This window comes from Nymphaea colorata, chromosome 10, assembly GCF_008831285.2.
Source record: "Nymphaea colorata isolate Beijing-Zhang1983 chromosome 10, ASM883128v2, whole genome shotgun sequence".
Lineage (NCBI taxonomy): Eukaryota > Viridiplantae > Streptophyta > Magnoliopsida > Nymphaeales > Nymphaeaceae > Nymphaea > Nymphaea colorata.
Window position 1 is genome coordinate 1,076,423 of NC_045147.1, and position 18,566 is coordinate 1,094,988.

The window sequence follows — 18,566 nt, forward strand, 5'->3', positions numbered from 1 at the left end:
GCTGGAAAAAACAGAGCTTCAAACCCCTACGCCCTTTCTCTCTCAAACTATCGGCCAAGGCCGGCGGTTTCATTTGAAAAACAAAAAAACAGCCGGCAAGGTAATCAGTCGCCGACTAAAGTTTGGGTTTTTTTCTCAAACTCTCGGCAATGCAGATGGTTAATCTTTTTTGAAATCCTCGACATATTTTTTTTGTCAAACCCTTTTGGCCATTGCTAAGATTTTATGTTCTCAAACCCTAGGCAATGGCCGAGGGTGTTCATTTTTTCTTAAAGGCCTGGGCCATTGCTGAGGGTTTTTATTTTTTTTGCAAGGGTTTATGTTTTCCTGAAACCCTACCCATTGTCGAAGGTTTGTTTTCCTCTTTCTTTTTGAATTGTCATGTGCAGGAAACTCCATTGTCTTTTTCTTTCTTCCATGACATTTTGTTGCTTGAGCTGTGGTTAACGTCTGAATTATGAAACCATATTTTGGGTTTATTTGTGGCTATCTCTTAAGTAGCTAGCTTACTATTTGTCTCATCTTCAACTTTGGGTTCTTCCCTGATGATGGTCTTAATTGTTTCAAGGAGCATAAAATTGATTGCTTCTTGATATCCTTACCTGATATTTATGAATTACTGTGACTGAAAGGTTTGGAAGATAAGATTATTGATTTTTTTTATTCATCTGACTGGAGTTACATTGCTGATTAATCCTCGGCTTGGCTCTGTGTTGCGTTCTGCATGGTCATGCAATTTGTTTAGGTGCAGTCCTGTGCTGCGTTCTCTCTCTTGGTAGTACAATTTATCTGTCTAACTTTTTCACTTTAAATTGTAGACTGTTCCTGTTTGATTTCTTCTACAATCACCAATATTAGAATCTCATTCTAATTGTCTGATTGTCTATTTTTTTTTTCCTTTTCAGAAATTTGGTTCAAGAACAGATACTATTTTCTGTGGGGTTTATGATGGTCATGGTCCGTTTGGTGATCTTGTTGCCAGAAGAGTGAGGGACATCCTTCCACTCAAGCTGAGTGCACATTGGGACTTCAATAGTGACAATTATGATGGTCTGCCTGACATCAGCGCAGCAGGTAGCATAACACCTGAGGAAGGCTCAACAACATGCACGGATGAGGAACCAAGGTCATCCATGGAGCTGGATGAGAAGGAAAAGCAGCCAGGAAACTTTTTGTTGCTTAAAACTCATTTCTCAAGGCCTTCAAAGTGATGGATAAAGAGTTGAATCTGCACCATCATATGGACTGTCTCTGCAGTGGAACAACAGCAGTCACGTTGGTCAATCAGGCAAGTTTAGCAGATAAGCTTCAATCCAGATTGCCTTTCCTGGAAATATATTTCTTTATCATCAAACATATAAATATATTTTTGAAAATATATTTCTCAGTCATCACACACACCAAAATTGGAATCGGAAAGATTTTTCCCATTCACTTTTTCCAGGAAATATATTTCCAGATATTTATTTTCAATTCCACATTTCCAGGCCATCAAACGGCCCCTAAATAAAAAAGGAAAGTTCTAACCCTTTCCTGCATGGGGGAGAGAGAAGAGAGAGAAAAAGAAAGGAAAATTGATGGTTGTAATGACGGTTGCTCCTTGCTGTTGGGCAAGACTGTGACAGTCGCTGGCTGGTGTCGGACTTTTGCCCAATCAGTTCTGCAAAGGCAACGAATTAGCTGATGTCGGCTAGATAATCAAAGACAATATTGCCATGTAATTGTCATCGGACAAACCAGAACAATTTCAAAGCCAGTTCAGAACTTCTATACATAATTTTTGCAGAGGTCAGTATCTTCAGTTGAAGCCCAATTTCATCGTTTCCATTTTTTCCTTTAAAAATATTCATATAGGGGAAGTTTTTAGGTTGTGTTTGTTAACAAGGTGTCTGTGGTGGCGATCAGATGAGCGGGCTGCAACCTTTGAGTCTCCAATCAGGCAAGCGGCAGATCCTTTAATTCATCATTCCTATTTCACAGAAGGGCGCAATTCAATGTCTCAATGCCCTAGAGTCTGATGAGGCTCAATAGTCACAGCCGACTCTTGCTGGATGGCGAAAAGGATGGTGGTTTCCTTTTTCTCTTTTAATTTTTTGTTATTTTTAAAATAAAATTGCTTTGAAAGGACAAGCTTGCATTCTATTTTATTATTTAATATTTTTAAAGGAACGATTGTTTGAGAAAATTCATCAAAAGTTGAGGGTCACTTTGTTAACTACTAAAACTTGAGCATGAATTGGTTATTGGCTTAGATATTGAGCATTTATTTATATTTTTTTTCTATTTTTTGGATTTATTTATATTTTTTTCTATTTTTAATGAGAAAGTTTTATGTATAGAATGGCATGCAGTCGAACTAACAATTGATGCTATTAGTAAATTCCTTGCTACAGGTAAAAAGCATTAGGCTGCAATTTTCCTCAAATATACCAGAGATTAAGAGATCTACATATGTAGATTTGAGCAGAGATACAAGAAAATCTAAATCAAGTTATGTTCACTTTTACATGGAAAGCAGGTTTATAGCAATCTAAGTTGCAACAACGTGTTGTACTCTCTCCTACTGAAGTCGAGCATATGACCATAGTCAAAGCATTTAAAGAAATGCCATGGATAAAATAACATTATCAAAGATTTGGACTAAATTCAAAAGAAGAGGGAGGTTAATTGTGATAAAATAGTATATATTTAGCCAAGAATCCAACTTATCATTTGAAGCACAAGCACTTTAACTTGAGAGTCGAGATATCAACAAGTGAAAGTCGAAGAGAGACAAACAGAAAACGATATGCTAAAATGTTGACAGACACACTACGAGATTTGTTGAAACCAGGAAGAGTTGGTGCCAGACAGTATGTAAAATAAAGGTTCTCTTTAGGAGCATTTCAAGGGGAGATCTGAATTTAAATCCATCCATGTTTGGGATGATTCATTCTTGCCTTTCTTGTGTAAAGTAAAATGTAATATTTCAATAGGAAGTTTTAAACGTCTCCATATGTTTTTACTAACATTTTAAGCCCTTGTATGCATTTGTTCTTTTGAAGGGACAGATTTGTCTTTGGGAATTGTTCTACATGCTTATGGGAGTATGAGAGAAATTTTTTGTACCATCAAAAGAATAAATGAAGATTCTTACATGCAATGGAAGTGTTGACTCCTTAAGTTTGAAAACTTAGAAAACCTACTACGCCTTATTTTATATAGAGGTTTTTTTTCATAGTTTTCCTTCATTTTTAAGAATGGTTTTTCATGTAAATCATGTATTTCTTCTTTTGTTTTATCTTTTTTGTTTGTATTGTTCTATTGTATTCTTGATGGATGCAGTGGGTGCATAAACTTTAGTTCTGTGAAGGATGCAAACATGATACATCTTTAGAACATAGATGATAACAATTTGTGTATGTATATGTATATATCAAATAGCCATGAATTTAAAATTATTGCTAAAATCATCACAATCAATTAGTAAAAACGTATGGACTGGCAAGCCAATAAAAGTCCAATCATTAGTTCAATTTCAGTAAATAATACTCATTTAGACTGCAAAAACTGCAAAAAGATAAATACATGACATTATAATTGACAAGTATCCCACCCCTCACCCAGGTCTTAAATCCCGAAGACAGAAAAAAAAAAAAAAACAGGGAGTTTTAACCTCTTCAGGTATCCCCTCAAAATTGATAAAACGCTATGAACCATCTCTACACCTTAAACAGCACTGTAAATAAAAAAACTTTTAATTAAAGGCTTAAATTTTTAACCATATAAACATCTTGAACAAAAGGCTGATTTCAATTATATATATGCAGCAAAACCAAACCTGTTACATTTTGTGGGGCACTTTGGAAGCTTTAAAAGCTTATGCATCTTTTTCGTAGTGCAGATTAAAATAAGATTTGTAATAAAAAGTCCTTATCCCCAACATACCATGAAGGAGAGACGTCTCTCTCTCTCTCTGTCTCCCTCCTGGCTGAAGCTCTATTTTCCCAGATCACTTTCTCTGTCTCCTCCCTAAAAAGCCTCTTCCCTGAGACCAGAGTCATGGTTTTTCTTTCAGTCTTTAACTGTTTTACAATTTAAATAAGATCTGACCCAGATTTGATCCAATCTGGCCAACAAGACAAATCGCCGGTACGATTAATTTTTCAGACATGTTCAACTGGAAACAGAGATCCCTTTTATTCCAGGTACGGGTTTAGCATCAACCTATCCGTCTACACTGACAAAATTTTACCTTTTCTCTCTCCATTTAGGAAGCAAGCTGGGAAGAAGCAGGAACCTCAACTTACACCGACAAAGTAATACCGTAACTGTTGAACCCTTGGTTTCTTTAACTTGCCTCCCTGCCCGGCAGAAACAGGCAAAACAAAGACCTTTCTGAAACGACCATATGGCACTGCTGACAGTCACCCACAACGCGAACTTGCACTATGATCGTACTGCCCCACCACTCAAACAGAAGAGCATCCAGTTATCGAAGTGTCTGACGGTTTTGAACGATCGTGGCAGAGTTGTTGAAATCAATCCAATGAGCGATAACATCTAATCAAAACGATGGAAGGACAACACTTATATTGGTTTCAGATGCTATTTATATCATAACTAATTTATTTTCTTTACATATTTTGGTTTTGCTATTATAACAAAACTGACCATACGTTATTAGATTGATAAACTCTCAAAACATTTGGCATTTTCCCAACTAGTTTTGATTTGACCATTTTATTTTGTTCTGTTTTTCTAAATTCTCCATTTACAGGTCTACTTTGAGTAATTAATTCTCTATTCAAAATGACTTGATTCGGAGTATGATTACAAAACCATTATTACATGAAACATAGGAAAGGACTCGTTTTTCTCGTTTAAATTTAATGTTAAACTCACGAATGCGTCATTGCAACATTGCAATTGGCTTTTGCCTTTTATCTCGAGTGTTCCTAGTCTCGAATAAATTCAAAACAAGACTTGAAGATGCCGATAAATGTGACCGAAAAGATTAGCTTTTCCAATTCATCTTTTTAAGGAGACCTTTGTTCGTTTTCAACTCTTGTTTCTGATAAAGGAAATGACAATAACTACAACTCGTGTGTGCACAACTATTGCACTTCCATTGTGCTGACTTTGCTGCAGCAAAAGTCTGCAACAAAAACACCAAAGAGACAAGAAACAGACCAGCCCTTGGTCCATCATAGGAGGTTGAACTATCACTTTGTAAGTTAACAAAAGGTCCACAGTTCAAAATTCTGGGTGAAGTACTGTGTCAACATAATCGGACAATTGAAAATCAAGTTATTTGTAGGATTCAAGAATTTCCAGTTTAAGGATGCTGAGCTAGAGCAAGCCTCTTAAACGCCTACAATTTGGTTGGAAAATTTTTCTCGCCGCCTAGGCATCAAACCCTCCGATAGGATTCCAAACGGTTCTGATCCGGCACGGCGCAAACAGTTGAAACAGCAAAATACTTTAGAGGCCATGCCAGAATCGGATCAGGTACAACATAAAATGAAAAACATACTTGATCCAGATCTGACCCATTTGCAATCCGGGAAAAAGCGTCTCCTGAAAACCCAGATAGAGAACAAGCTAACATTTGGAAAAATGCAAAAATAGTTCATTTCGAAACCCAGTTGAAACAAAATATACTAAAATCCGCTAAACCTCGGGCTGAACGTGTCCCAGGCAGGACGGTGCCAGCAAATTCCTTTAAAGGGTGTTATTGTCGATGTCTTCGGTTCCAAAAATGGCACCCCTGGCCATGTTTTGAGTAAATGAACCTATGGTTCTTATGGCATAGACACCCTTTTTTGTTTAAAAATAACGGAAGAACAACCACCTTTATCAGAGTTTTATGTTCGTGAAACTCTATGGTCGCCCTTACCCGCCAGGGAATACCGTCCGGACCAATCTCTCAAGACCTGCAGCAGGAGGCATGCGCTCAGATTTCATGACGTCTCATCAACTTGGTGATGTCCATGAGGCTGAGTCACCAGCAAAAGGAGCTGGGCCTTCACGATCACATGCCCGCAATCTCATGCGGAAGGAAAGAACAAAGACAGCAAATGCGTTTATACAAATGAAAAAGAGAGCATACCTTCCTATCTCTGATAAGAGTTTTTTTTTGCAGATGATGCTGCCCAAATTGTCCAAATTCAGCGTTAAACTTTTCTTCAATCCCCAGATAAGTGGATCAGCCTATTCCACACTAAGAACATACAACGAGCGGTTGCGGTGAAGGCAGAAAATACCATAGGTTACAAAAACTTATTTACCTGCCTTCCATTGGACCTGTATATGATCTGTACCAACAACATAACAACTCATATTAGATCAATTCAGATCGTAGGAGTCCGGATATGCTCCACCGCTGATAAATATAACCTATTGCTGAATAATACAATTTCACAAAGAAATAACCAAATTAAACTTCAGCACACAAATAAGTAAATGAAATCAAGGAAAAGATATACCACAAGTGTCCTAAAAGAGTATGTCTGATGGCATTGGACATGGTCTACCTCCAAGTTTTCTGGCTGACATTTTGAATTTACAGCTTCTCCCGCAAGGAAATATGTACAACTGCTACAACCCTGTAAAGTGGATGAAAAATTACTGTCGTAACTGCCCTTAAATGCTACCCACACTTCTACGGGCCTTCTTGTGCTCTTTGTGGTGGTAGCCACCTTCATCATCAATATCTGAACCATTCGCCATCTCCCATCTGTCATATTCTGTTTCATCATCCACAGTCTTTAACTTGTTCTTGGAATGTCTTCTACTGTGAACATCTCTTTCGTCAGGATTATCCTGTCTGCACTGCTGAATCGTCCCTCGCTCACTTGAAGAAGTGGATGCCAAATGCCTACAATGCTGGCGAGTGCCTCTATCAACTGACAAATTGTGGTGTCTGTCTGCTTTTGAATGATTATGATGTTTCCGAGAATGCCTTTCAAGTTCTTGCTTGGGTTCGTTTCGGCTTCTGTGCTGACTCTTCCCACTATTTACAGGAGGGCTACGTGAATTTCTCTCAGAATGTTCACTTCTTCCACTGTGCTTCTTGGAATTTCTGTACTTATGCCTTAGCCTTCCATTTCCTTTACTATGAAATCCAGAACTTTCTGATTTATCTTGTATTTCTGAATATGACTTGTCAGAAAGATTCTCCCTCAGAGAAGCTGTGTGTTGATGGTTCCTTCTTGGCTGTGAGTGCATAACCTCATCGTCAGATAGAAAATCTGATGTCTCACAAGCAATGCTGCCAGAATGTCTATCAGATTTTTGTCTTTTTTTACTACGCCTATGTTCACTCCCTCCAGAATAGCTCCTTGCAGAATCCCTATCCACATTTCTGAAGTCTGCAGATCTCCTTTGACGTTTAAGGTGTGATTCGTTCACCATATGGTCATTATCAAATGACTCCCTGAACAACGAATCGTTGTCAATCTTTCCAGAAAGCCACACCCAATTTATATTCTATAAGGCAACATATACATTCAGAATATGTTTGCAACCACATGAGACAGTATTCAAATGCCAATTTTCTTTTGACAAGGACATAAAAGCCCATGAATGTAGACATTTATGACGATATTCATCATCCAGAGAAGGAAGGGAACAACTTCTAGAGAACAATGAAAAATCATCTGTATTCAAAGCAGAGTTTCGCTGCCAAAATCCATGAATTAGGATTTATGCGCAATCCAATTTATTAATGATCCAGTGGTTTCAACAAATTCCAGTTAATGAAATGGACTTTTCCTAATCACCATCTAGGTTGGTGGCAATGCAGCAAGTGGAGATTTGACCTAGTCAGAATTTACCAGAAGATAGTAACGGTTCGTTTGACAAATCATAGGAAATCCTTGAGATACTTAAAACTTTCAAAGTGTAAGGAAAAAAAGAAAAAAAAAAGGGAGAGCCAAAATGTATAAAAGAAATGTAAAGCTGAATAAGCGATAATGGTGCAGTAAAATTCATTGAGCATAGGCAGCATCGCTTTTGGATATGCATTTCACAAAAAATAGATTGAAAATTTTTCTATATAAAATCAATTTCTGTGAGGAATATTTGCACATTGTTTAAGTTCTATGATTCAATTTTCATCTAACCAATAATTTAACACCATTTTAGAATTTTTCACCAGCTTTCAAGTTCTGTACTTTTGTAAAATGGGACTACAGAAATACACATTTTTAAGTGTACCATCCAAAAGAGAAACAAAGTCAATGGCCAATCAGAGTGCTTGAAAATATAGTATCCTGAAGCCACATATGGCATCAAAATCTGAAATAAGGCTCATCAATAACCAGATGTGCACCTGTCAAGCTGTTCATTCTTAATCTTATGTCTCTTTTCAACTCCTTGCAGTTCCATAAATTCTTTTCGAGTCAGGGGACGCTCAGCTCCAGCCATGAGAGGTGATGGTAAGCTGCCCATCGTCATGAAACCACTGCATAAGAAAATTCTGAGCATCAAATAATTTCATTTACAAAGAGCCTAGTTAAGCAGAAAGGCAACCCATAAAGAATATGGTTGCAACTATGATGTGGAACAGACAAGGGTAAACTATTTCAATATAGGTGGATCTTAGGCAGAACTTAGTCATAGGATCACTGAACCTATTTTCGATCTTATGATGATAGCAACGCAAGCACGAAAAAAACCTACTGATCCACCATTGCATTACATACATTTGCTTACTGGAAGACCAAATCTTGGAATTGAGCTGCTTATGAGAACCATAGCTCTAAGCAGGGACCAAAATAAAATTCGGCATAAGTGGAGATAAGCCCAGTACAAGACCATCCTAACATGAAAACTGGAATTATTGGAGGACAAAGTTAGTTGCTATTAACAACAGTTAAGTGTTCAGGAAAGCAAACACCAAACTAGTGGTCACATAGACAGAAGGCAAACAGGAATTAAGCATCTAGTAGAACACATCAAAGAACAGAAAATAATTAACGATATTGCTGGAAGGGGAATGATCCAAGTAAATCTATCCTATACATAATAAACATATACACATCAATAACTTCTCAGTGGATAATCAACTACCACAAAACAATCCGCAGGGTGAAAGCATTAGCTAGTGGGAACCAAAAGCAACAAGCAGTATATAACTAAGATTATAAAGCAGTCATTTCAAATTTTCAACTAATTCAAAATCAGAAGGCATGAACTGCCAATGAAACAACCCTTCCTGACCGCTTCTACTTTCTGCTTGCTAGGGAATGAGGTTCTGCTCATTCCAGGCATTTTCTAGCAACCATAAGCAAGCTTAATGCACTCTCATATGAGAGGCCAACCAAATCCAAAATTAGTTTACTCTTAACAAAGTTGTGGCTTGCTTCAAATTTCTGTCCTTCAACAGATAAACAAAAAGGGAGTGAACAATCCACTGACGTACTGGGGAATATACACACAGAGACAGACAACACATACAAAAACACATTATTTACCATGGCAGTGGTGGACCAGCATACATGTGTGGCACATAAGGTGGAACACCGAATGGAGAAACTGGAACCATGTTGGCATCAAATAGCATTGCCCCAGGAGTACCATAAATGCTAGTAAAGGGCCTAACATGAGGCAATGATGTCCCACGCCAGTAATATGGTTGAGCATAAGCAGGCATGCCACCAGGAAATACAGGGTCTCCTGAAACCAAGAAAAGCATTGTACATGTGTGTCAGAAAAGTAAATCCTTTTACGAAGCACATGCAGCAAAATAGAGATGTTCAACAAGAACAGGACTCTCTCTCTCACCTGACTGAGTCAAAGGGATAGGACCAGAGGCCATAGGACAATCTTTTACCAAATGGTCTGGAGATCCACATGTGTAACATCGTCGGTCGCCCTGATTTCATAATACAAAACAAAGTTTAAGATTCCATTCAATAACAAAACAAATTAATCTCTCATAAAGGTCAAATAACAGCTGAGAACTATATGCAGCATCACTTCCTAAAAACTGAAGAAAATGCTGGTTGTTGACAAGGGTGGTCCAGCGCTGGGTGTTTGAGGGGCACCTGGCACGCAGCATGACTCAGGCTGCTAGGAATAAGACCGAATCTCTGTCACACGGGTACGATACAGGTACGGGTACGAGTACGGCCATAGGTACGGCAGTGGTGCGGTCAACGCGGCACCGGGTGCGGTCAATGCGGCACCGGGTACGGTCAACGTACCCGGGATCAATTTCATCCATTTTCTGACTTGGTCAACTTTGATCGAGTCTAAAGTTGTCCAGTTTTCATTTTAACGATTTTAAGTTTTTAACCTTTTAAACATCATCTAACGTTAAAATGCTCAAAAACCCTAAACCCCTGCGACGACTTCCTTGGACGCATTTCACTCACGACTTGGGTGAACAGCGTCTGGGGCGACCGACGACTTGGGTGGATGAACGGCGGTGACTGGCGACGGCAGACGGCGACCAGCGACGGCAAACGACGACCGACAATGGCAGGCGGCGAACAACAACGGTATTTGTTTCCGTTTTCACAATTTTTTCTATTTTATGTCAATGCGCTCTTCTTTCCATTTGTCTGGTGCCGACAGACGTCGCTTTCCGCTGGCGAGCGACCGGCGACCGGTTCTTTGGTTCACGACCGACGCTGTTCCTTTTTTTTTTTTTCTATCTTGCATTCTGTGGCTTTTCTCTTTCTATATTGGTTCTGTGCATATGTTCTTTTTATCCCAATATTATGTTCAGTTGCTACAATTATTTAGCACGTGGGATGCGTTCGTTTGCGAAGAAAATTGTGACTGTTTGGGGAAGTTTAGTGACTGATTTTCTGTAAAAATCCTGACTATTTGGGAGTTTTGTTTTTGTGTTTGTCTTTGCAGCTCTTGCTAGGTGCTCTTGATATATATATATATATATATATATATGTGTGTGTGCGAATATGTTATTCTGTTTGAAATTTTTTGACATATATATGTATATGTGCATGTGAGTGTACGGCAGTACCCTCGCACCCAAGTTTTTTAAAAATGGTCTGTATCCATACCGGCACCCGTACCCATACCTAATAGGGCTGAATCTGAACCTCTTTCAAGCAAATTGACTATGAAACATGGGTGTGGCTCAGTAACGTGCCGACTCGGTCCAACACAGGTTAGGGCACGGACACGCTGGTCTCCTGCGTCCGGTTCTTTGACCGAGTCCAAGGACGTATCCGTCTGTTTTTTGACGAGGCCAGTGCTGACCGACTCCGTTTCCGTCGACTTTCTAGGTTTTTTTTTTCCCATGCGTTTCGCTGCGTCCTGCCGTCGCCTTCACTTGCTTTTGCCTTCCTGTTTCCCTGCTGCGCTCCCCTTTCCAGCATCCTCAACCTGATATGCTCCCACTCGGCGGCAGCACCGCACACACTTCGGGCGCCAGGCAACCTGCCAAACTTCTTCCCTGCTTTTGCCCATACCTACTCCTTACACTCCTTCTCCTTTCCGCTAGTTCCCTTTGCTCTGTTTCATTCAGCCGACTACGCCCAACCATCGTCCTCCATCCCAACGCCGATGCCCCTACCTACTTGTATCCAATTTTGAGATCAAACTTGACTTGAAATGATGAATCATGATTGAAATGGTGAATGATACATTTTTAGTTTGTTTAAAATCTTAATGAATGTATTTTAAAATATTATGGCCAGCCGTACCCGCGTACTCGTGATTTTGAATTTTAGTCTGCACCTGTACCCATGTGACATAGTTGGAAGACAGAAGGTAGAACATTCATTGCACATTTGATTGAACATAGAAAGTTCAAATCACCTATCGATGGGAGTGTGGCAAATGGGTCACAAGAGTAGACTATTGGATCAAGGGAACTTTAGGATGCTCAAAAGCTCAAAAATAATAAAATATATGTAAGCTTTATAAGTCCAAACAGCAAATATATAGAAAAGAAGTTAGCTATGTAACTAAATATATAATGGAAGGTGCTGCAAGCGTGTCAGACTGTCAGCACAGACATGAGTTTATGTGATCCATGGATACAATCAGACCAGCTTCAAGTCTAACCTCATCCCAACCCAACTTTAATTGTTACAAGATATTGCTTGGGCACATGCACAGGATGCAGCGAACCATCCAACCGATTTGGGTAAAGGGCAGTTTTAGAAAATTAGAAAGCATAAAATATTCTCCCACAATAGTTTCAAACTAGAAAGTCTAAGTGTCAGCGAAAGGTGTACCTTCCTGTTTCTACTGGAGCAAGCAAGGTTAACACTTCCATCTGCCAGATAGGGAAAAAAAAAAGTCATCAAAAGTAAACTGAAAATGGAAAAGTTTCTACCTTTAAAAAAGGAAAGGAGAATTTTTGGAGAGAGAAACACATAGATAAAGGGAGGGGGAGAGAGAGAACAATGATGCTTAATCTTTTCCTTAGCTACTCTCCCAATTGCACACATACATCAAAACAAAGAATACGTCAACAAGAATATGACATTTTTTGTTGAAAGGGATAATCAAACTAGCCTACCTTCCTCCTTCTGTATGACAGATTGGCGTAACTTTCTAGGCAGAAAGTCACCACCATGGTTTAAGTTTTTGGATTCCTTGCCATTATACATTTGATAGTCTGTTGAAACACATTTGCCACCTTCTATATGAATGATATGTGAACCTTGTGCTGCGGAGATACCTTTCGCTCTGACCAGTGATTCACAAACAGATTCCGTGCACACTTGATTTGATCCTCTTCCTGTTGCTGAAGGAGAATCCTCCAACTGCTTGTCCACTTTATGGATGGAAACAGCACAAGAAGACTCTTTCACATGGATTCCAGATTCTCCATCTGAACCCCAAAAAGTAATCTTTTATATCTAAAATCATGGAAAAGCAAAAAGAAAGCAAGGAAATTAGAAAAACAAAGAAGAGAAAATTTACCAGGTGGACACTTATGAGGACCATTGTCTAGGCCACCAATTAATATTTGTGACTCGAGAAAATGTTCAATAGCTTGCCTCAAAGATAAATTTGGAAGCAAATCATCTATTTTACAGCGAGAAGAAAGACATTGGGGACATCTTGCCTTCTCAACCAATTCCAGAAGAATGCCTGTAGGCCCAAAAAGCAAAAGTGAATAATCATACTTAAGAAAAAGGTACTTGTATAGCCTTGTGCTTGACTTCTTCTTTTGCCAAATATTTGTGGAAGCATCCTTAATCCTTTTTACATGGTTTTTAAATTGTTTATCTCAAATTTTCATGATTTTTAACCTAAAGTTGGGATTCTTTTTAATGATTTTAAGTTTTTCTAAATCATTAACACTCTTACGTATTTATGACGTTTTAAATTCATAGATATTTGTCAACACGTGTTTAAAGGTTGATCAAACTTGATTTTTTTAAGGTTTTAACCAAACATGTTAAAATCAATTTTTGATTTTGAAATTTCTTTCTCAAAGTTTCTGCATTTTGAATTAAGTATAGAAAACCTTTTGAACTTTTTTGCGCTTTTCAAAATCTTTCATATTCATGAGCAATTATAGAGTTCTCCACTCATAGATATTTTGAAAGTTGTGTTATCATTTTAAATGATATTTTAAAAGTTCTTATCATATCTTTTAAAAACAAACTATCATATTCTTTTCTTGCCAAATATTTTTGGAATCCTTCTGTTAGGGTTTTTTAAATCATTAACACTCAAAATGAACAGAAAAGGTGCATCTGCATGCCACAGGAATCTGGCTTTCTGTGAAGATGCACAAATGAGCATGCATTTCCAGGGGAGCCATGATGAAAATTCAAGCAGCTGCACCCTTTTGTTGAAATAAAGTAACAAAGTCAGAGGTCTTCAAGGGGAGAAGAACCCATGAGACACAGAGCCATCTTAAAGTGGATAAATGAGATATCTAAGCCAGAAAAAGAAAATCAATCAGAAATATTTTGGTAGATGGACTTACACTTCTCACAGAAGCTATGCTGACAGCATGGAATCATTACAGCTTGCATGAAAATAGATTTGCACAGAGAGCATTTCAACTCTGATGGCAAATCTACATTTGGTAATAAGGAATAACATTGATCTGCTGCTCTGATGCATCTGATTCCCAAAATTTGATAAAAACATAGATTTTAGCTGCCAATGAATTTCTAGTGGTGACTAGATAAACAAGAAGCAACATAAATATACAGCTGATAGCATACTTATCAAGCTTCACATCTTTTGGCACAAGACCTAAATTTGCTTGCACTACACTTTCCTTTTCCACAGCACAATCTTTCAGAACATGATCTTTCTCTGATGATAAAAAGAGAAAAAGGAATAGCAACAATAAAAATATAACAAATGCTCTTGAGATATTTAAACAAGAAAAAATCACACTTGTTCAGAAGGAATATCAATGAGCTCACCTGCTTTAAGGTCCTGGCATCTTAAGAAAGGCTCTGGAACAATTCTGAAGCAGGACACAAGAAAAGAGTTCAATAAAATAGCACAAAAGAAAGACAAGAATTAAGAAACAATCAACAAGGAACAAAAATTGTTGTCAATAAAAAAAACAAGTGATGCTAAAATTTATGCCTAAATCTAATCAGCCAGCAAAAAGATTCAAAGGATTGGCTGAAACAAATAGGAATCATTTGGAAATCGGAGAAAGTTAAAAATTGTATTGTTTATGTTAAAAAGGTAAAAAATAAAATAAAAAATAAAAAAATCAGAATATTAAAAATAATTAAAAATAAAAAGGACATCCCCCTTACTGAATTTGACCTATATTGATTCAAAGAGGGTTGATTTGGATCCATGGATTTCAATACCATGAAATAAAGTATAATTCCAGCCAGGGTCATTCTTGAACAGTACAAAATCATGTCAAATTGCTGCATAAATGTGATAACAATAATAATAGTAGCAATAGTTATTAATAAAAAAACCACTTAAACCAAACATAGCCAACTTGTTCTTAGCTCACTAACAAGTCACAGTATTATCATGTCAGACAGGCATCTGATCACCACCGATTAATTTAACATTACAGACAACACCAATATATAGCTAGAACGCTGGATGCACAACGTATTTTTCACTTACTAGGCAGCCAAATTGGAGAAGAGAAAACCAAGCAAGAACAAGACTGTGGTAAGTTCATGCGGGATATACACAATAACAGAATGGGAAATGCAGACAAGAAGGAAATGAACTTCCAAATTTACATGAATTACTGAACACATTCTGCTTGCAAGATAAACCCAGAATGATTTCATTTAAAAGCAGAGACTAGAGAGTGACTAATTAATTAGTTTGGGAAAAAAAGAAATTAACATAACACTAGAAGAAAAAACAGTTCTTTATGACCAACTTAAGCATAAAATGCTCATTCATGTGCATATATTTTTAATAGAAGCACTAAATTAGCATGTGCTAGAGGAATGCAAAATGAGAAGCTAATTCATGAATATATTAACAATTAAAATCATCAACCTATGAGCTGCATTGTCTGTCTCTTCATTATCTATGCATTTTAGCTTGTCTTCATCGAAGTCTGTGCCCAAGCAGGAAGTCTCAGGTGCTGTATACAAATCGGTGCCAAAGTCATCAAAGTTATCCATATCAACATTCTGCAATTATCAAAAGAAGACAAAAAATTAGTCATCAACCAGCTCTATCAATCTTCCCTGTTTCACAAAAACAGATAACATCATAACAAGACAATAAGGAATAAGTTATCTAGAGCAGAATTGTTTCCAGGTAGTTAAAACACCAATCACTTATTCACATTTGCCTCTGTTCTTGGGACCAGGGTTAGTATGGAATGGGGAGCGAGTACAGAGACCCCTACAAAATTTTCAGAAGCAGGAACCAAGAAACGAACTGGAAGTGAACCAAAAGCAGATCATGAAGCAAACGAGATCCAAAGAAAGTACCAAATTAAGAAACAACTAGCCAGGAAAAAATATAACTTATAAACAAAGATCAAACACTCAAGTTTCAAACTCCAAACTTTTTGCAAAATTAAGTTTTAAGCATGGGCAAGGCTTTATAAAATACGGTTTTGATTACATTAGGAATCTAGATTTCACTGAAACAAGAAGCTTGCTTCACTTGCCTGAATGGGAACAACAGTTCTGGTCACAAAAGAAGCTGGTTTCTTTCTTTAAATAGTGCTGTCAAGTCACTTCAAAAGCACCTTACTTTTTGCCTTCCAACGTGCTTCCAAGCCCCATGGGTAATTCTGCTACCCCTGCTTGGGACCAGTTTCCAATCTCAAGTCACTGTGAGTGCTGGCCTTGAGGGACACCAAGAATGCTCAGATACCAGTGTTTTCATATTTAGCATTTATGTTTGTTCCACATGAATACTTTAACTTCATTCTATTAGCTAATTAATAGACCACTCTTCAAGAGCTTTTTCTTCAATCCTTCTCGACAGTCCAAGATCCAGGAAAACCCTTGAAACACCACTTCAAATCCAATAAGCCAGAAGATAATTAAAACTCATATAAATGGTATACAAGTGAAGATCTATAAAGTATGTGAAACCACTAGCAAATGAATGCCAAAAGCAGTGTACTATGGCAAGATATCGAATGGTCACTTATTTTGCTCTAAAATCCGGTTTGACTGCAGGAAAGCATCACAACTCTGGATCTTAATTTAATAACACGTTGACTTGTTTTGGCTTTTCTAATCATTGGATAAGAAAAAGGGAACGCACATTCTTATAATCTAGATGCTTCCCAAAATTTCTTTTCAAAAAGGTGAGATCTTCCATAAGCAAAGTGAGTTTTTATCTAATAAACAACATGAACTTGAACCCTCAGCAGAGAAAATCATCTGAACTAGAACAGAGAAGAAGCCCAATAGAGAGGTACAACATATTTTAGGTTCAATGTAACCTAAAAATATAATCCAATTACCAATATAAATAAAACCATCGAAAAGCACATGATGTAAACGGTGAGATAACTCACAGAAGAAGGTGAAGATCGTCGTGTGGAAGCAAGAGTCTCACATCTTAAAGCTGGTCGTCTGTTGGCAGTGTCGCTGAGCAGCCTGCAGGCATTTGTATTTTGTAATGCAAGCTAGCTCAAGGAAACCTCATAACCCACAAGCTCATCGTCACAAGGGACAGCTTAAACGTATGTACATGGAGACTCCATTTGTACAGGTCCTTTGGAAATTTCAAAATATTCGCCATTCATAATCTATAACCTACAGCCATATCTAAATGAGTTTTCAAACATGTCATGTTCCGCATATCTTATTACAAGTGTTCAGAAAAGTCATTCATTGAGAATCATGACATCATCTGTTCAAAGATGATCCAATGGAGGTTAATAAGAAATTGATCAGCTGAACCATACAAAGGCATGAACAAACGTAAGGCCATAATGATGAGAAAATGTAACCCTCCAAACTGAAGTGAAAAAAGTGAAATACAGAGATTAATGCACATTTCATAGATGGAAAGGTAAAGGCAATAACATGTTCCTTTCTCCTCTCATATGGATTTCTAATAGAACTGAAAGAAAATAACAAAGAAGGGAAAGGATAACGCCGGCCCCTGGATTTTCTTTGTCACACTCTGAACATCAAGAAATTTGGAAAAAAAAAGGCAGCAAATCATGAAGAAGACTTACAAATCATCATTTTTATTTGCTCTTGCTGCCGGCACCCTCTTTATGATCACGTTCGCACCCGCTGGAATGCGGTAATTCTCGTCTTCTAACACTGAAAAAAACCGCCAAATCCTCAATCATCCACGTGAAAAAACAACAATGAAATGAAAGTTTAGACAATTATTTTCCTTTTTTTTTTTTTTGGTTTCATTTTCACAACTGAAACACTCGAGAAAGAAGAGAAATCCTAATTTGAACAAAGTTTGCAATGAACGAAGGTAGAGAGAGATCACCTTCTCCGGTCTGCGCATCGGATATGACGAGATCGAAATCCCTGCAAACCTTGAGATTCTTCTTCTCCACTATCTTCGCCCGCAGGTCGGAAACGGAGATGGAGGGGCCGTCGATGTCGACGGACCCGAAGTCGACGGAGCTCCTGAACTTGAAATTTACGGCCATAACCTGAGAATTTTCCGACTGTCTGGTTGCTGCTATATCTGATCCATGCGCTATGGATTCTCTCTCTCTCTCTCTCTCTCTCTCTCTCAAAATTTCCTTTGGCTCTTTCGTGCCTTCCCCTCCGTTTCCGTTGCTCTCGGAAACATTTGGGAGAAGAATCGGAGCCCAAGGTCCCGCAAGACCTCTGCTGAGATCTCCACCGTCAATTATGAGTGGGGAGACCGACTCTCGACCGCAGGATCTGCGGGGTCCGTGAGGGTTGATATTACACGTCATTAGAGACGACCGCCTTCCCAGATTGATAGCATGCATTATTTAACAGCTTGTACTGTGGATCGGGTTTCGTCTGTTCTTTGGACCCGATCTGAAACTCTGCTTAGGGTTTGGATATTAGCCTTTTTAAGTCTAATATCCAACACTTAGTCAAACCACTTTTGCTTGAAAGCAACCCTGTTGCTCCATTCTTGGAATTCCTTATCAGCTTCCATCCATGGAATCCTTACCCTCCCAAAAATGATGGATATCTTCTTCCAAATATCCC

The 18,566-nt window shown here is 38.1% G+C and overlaps 1 protein-coding gene and 1 long non-coding RNA gene across 11 annotated transcripts; one reads left to right on the top strand and one right to left on the bottom strand.

Annotated features, from left to right (window-relative positions):
* Positions 1–1,308: 1,308 nt before the first annotated feature.
* LOC116263213 (E3 ubiquitin ligase PARAQUAT TOLERANCE 3-like) lies at positions 1,309–18,295 on the bottom strand. 10 transcript variants are annotated; one of them, XR_004174598.2, is made up of 17 exons: positions 17,860–18,295; positions 17,588–17,678; positions 16,919–17,000; positions 15,430–15,566; positions 14,361–14,404; positions 14,154–14,247; positions 13,910–14,049; positions 12,892–13,062; positions 12,485–12,799; positions 12,198–12,238; positions 9,769–9,859; positions 9,459–9,660; positions 8,315–8,446; positions 6,468–7,417; positions 6,092–6,296; positions 5,834–5,915; positions 2,403–4,542 (listed from the first exon to the last, which is right to left on the bottom strand). XR_004174598.2 is itself a non-coding variant. In XM_031642860.2 (14 exons), exons 1-14 carry the CDS (start codon positions 18,023–18,025, stop codon positions 6,625–6,627), a joined length of 2,499 nt encoding a protein of 832 aa, XP_031498720.1. In that variant the 5' UTR covers positions 18,026–18,295; the 3' UTR covers positions 6,465–6,624. The 10 variants fall into 10 exon arrangements, 1 of the variants encoding a protein (XP_031498720.1); XR_004174596.2 differs by adding an exon at positions 1,309–1,660 and having other exon boundaries at positions 3,928–6,296; XR_004174601.2 differs by lacking the exons at positions 2,403–4,542; positions 5,834–5,915 and adding an exon at positions 1,315–1,660.
* LOC126410425 (uncharacterized) lies at positions 1,654–2,251 on the top strand. The gene is made up of 2 exons (XR_007574384.1): positions 1,654–1,788; positions 1,906–2,251. It is a non-coding gene; the product is annotated as an uncharacterized LOC126410425 (long non-coding RNA).
* Positions 18,296–18,566: the final 271 nt, after the last annotated feature.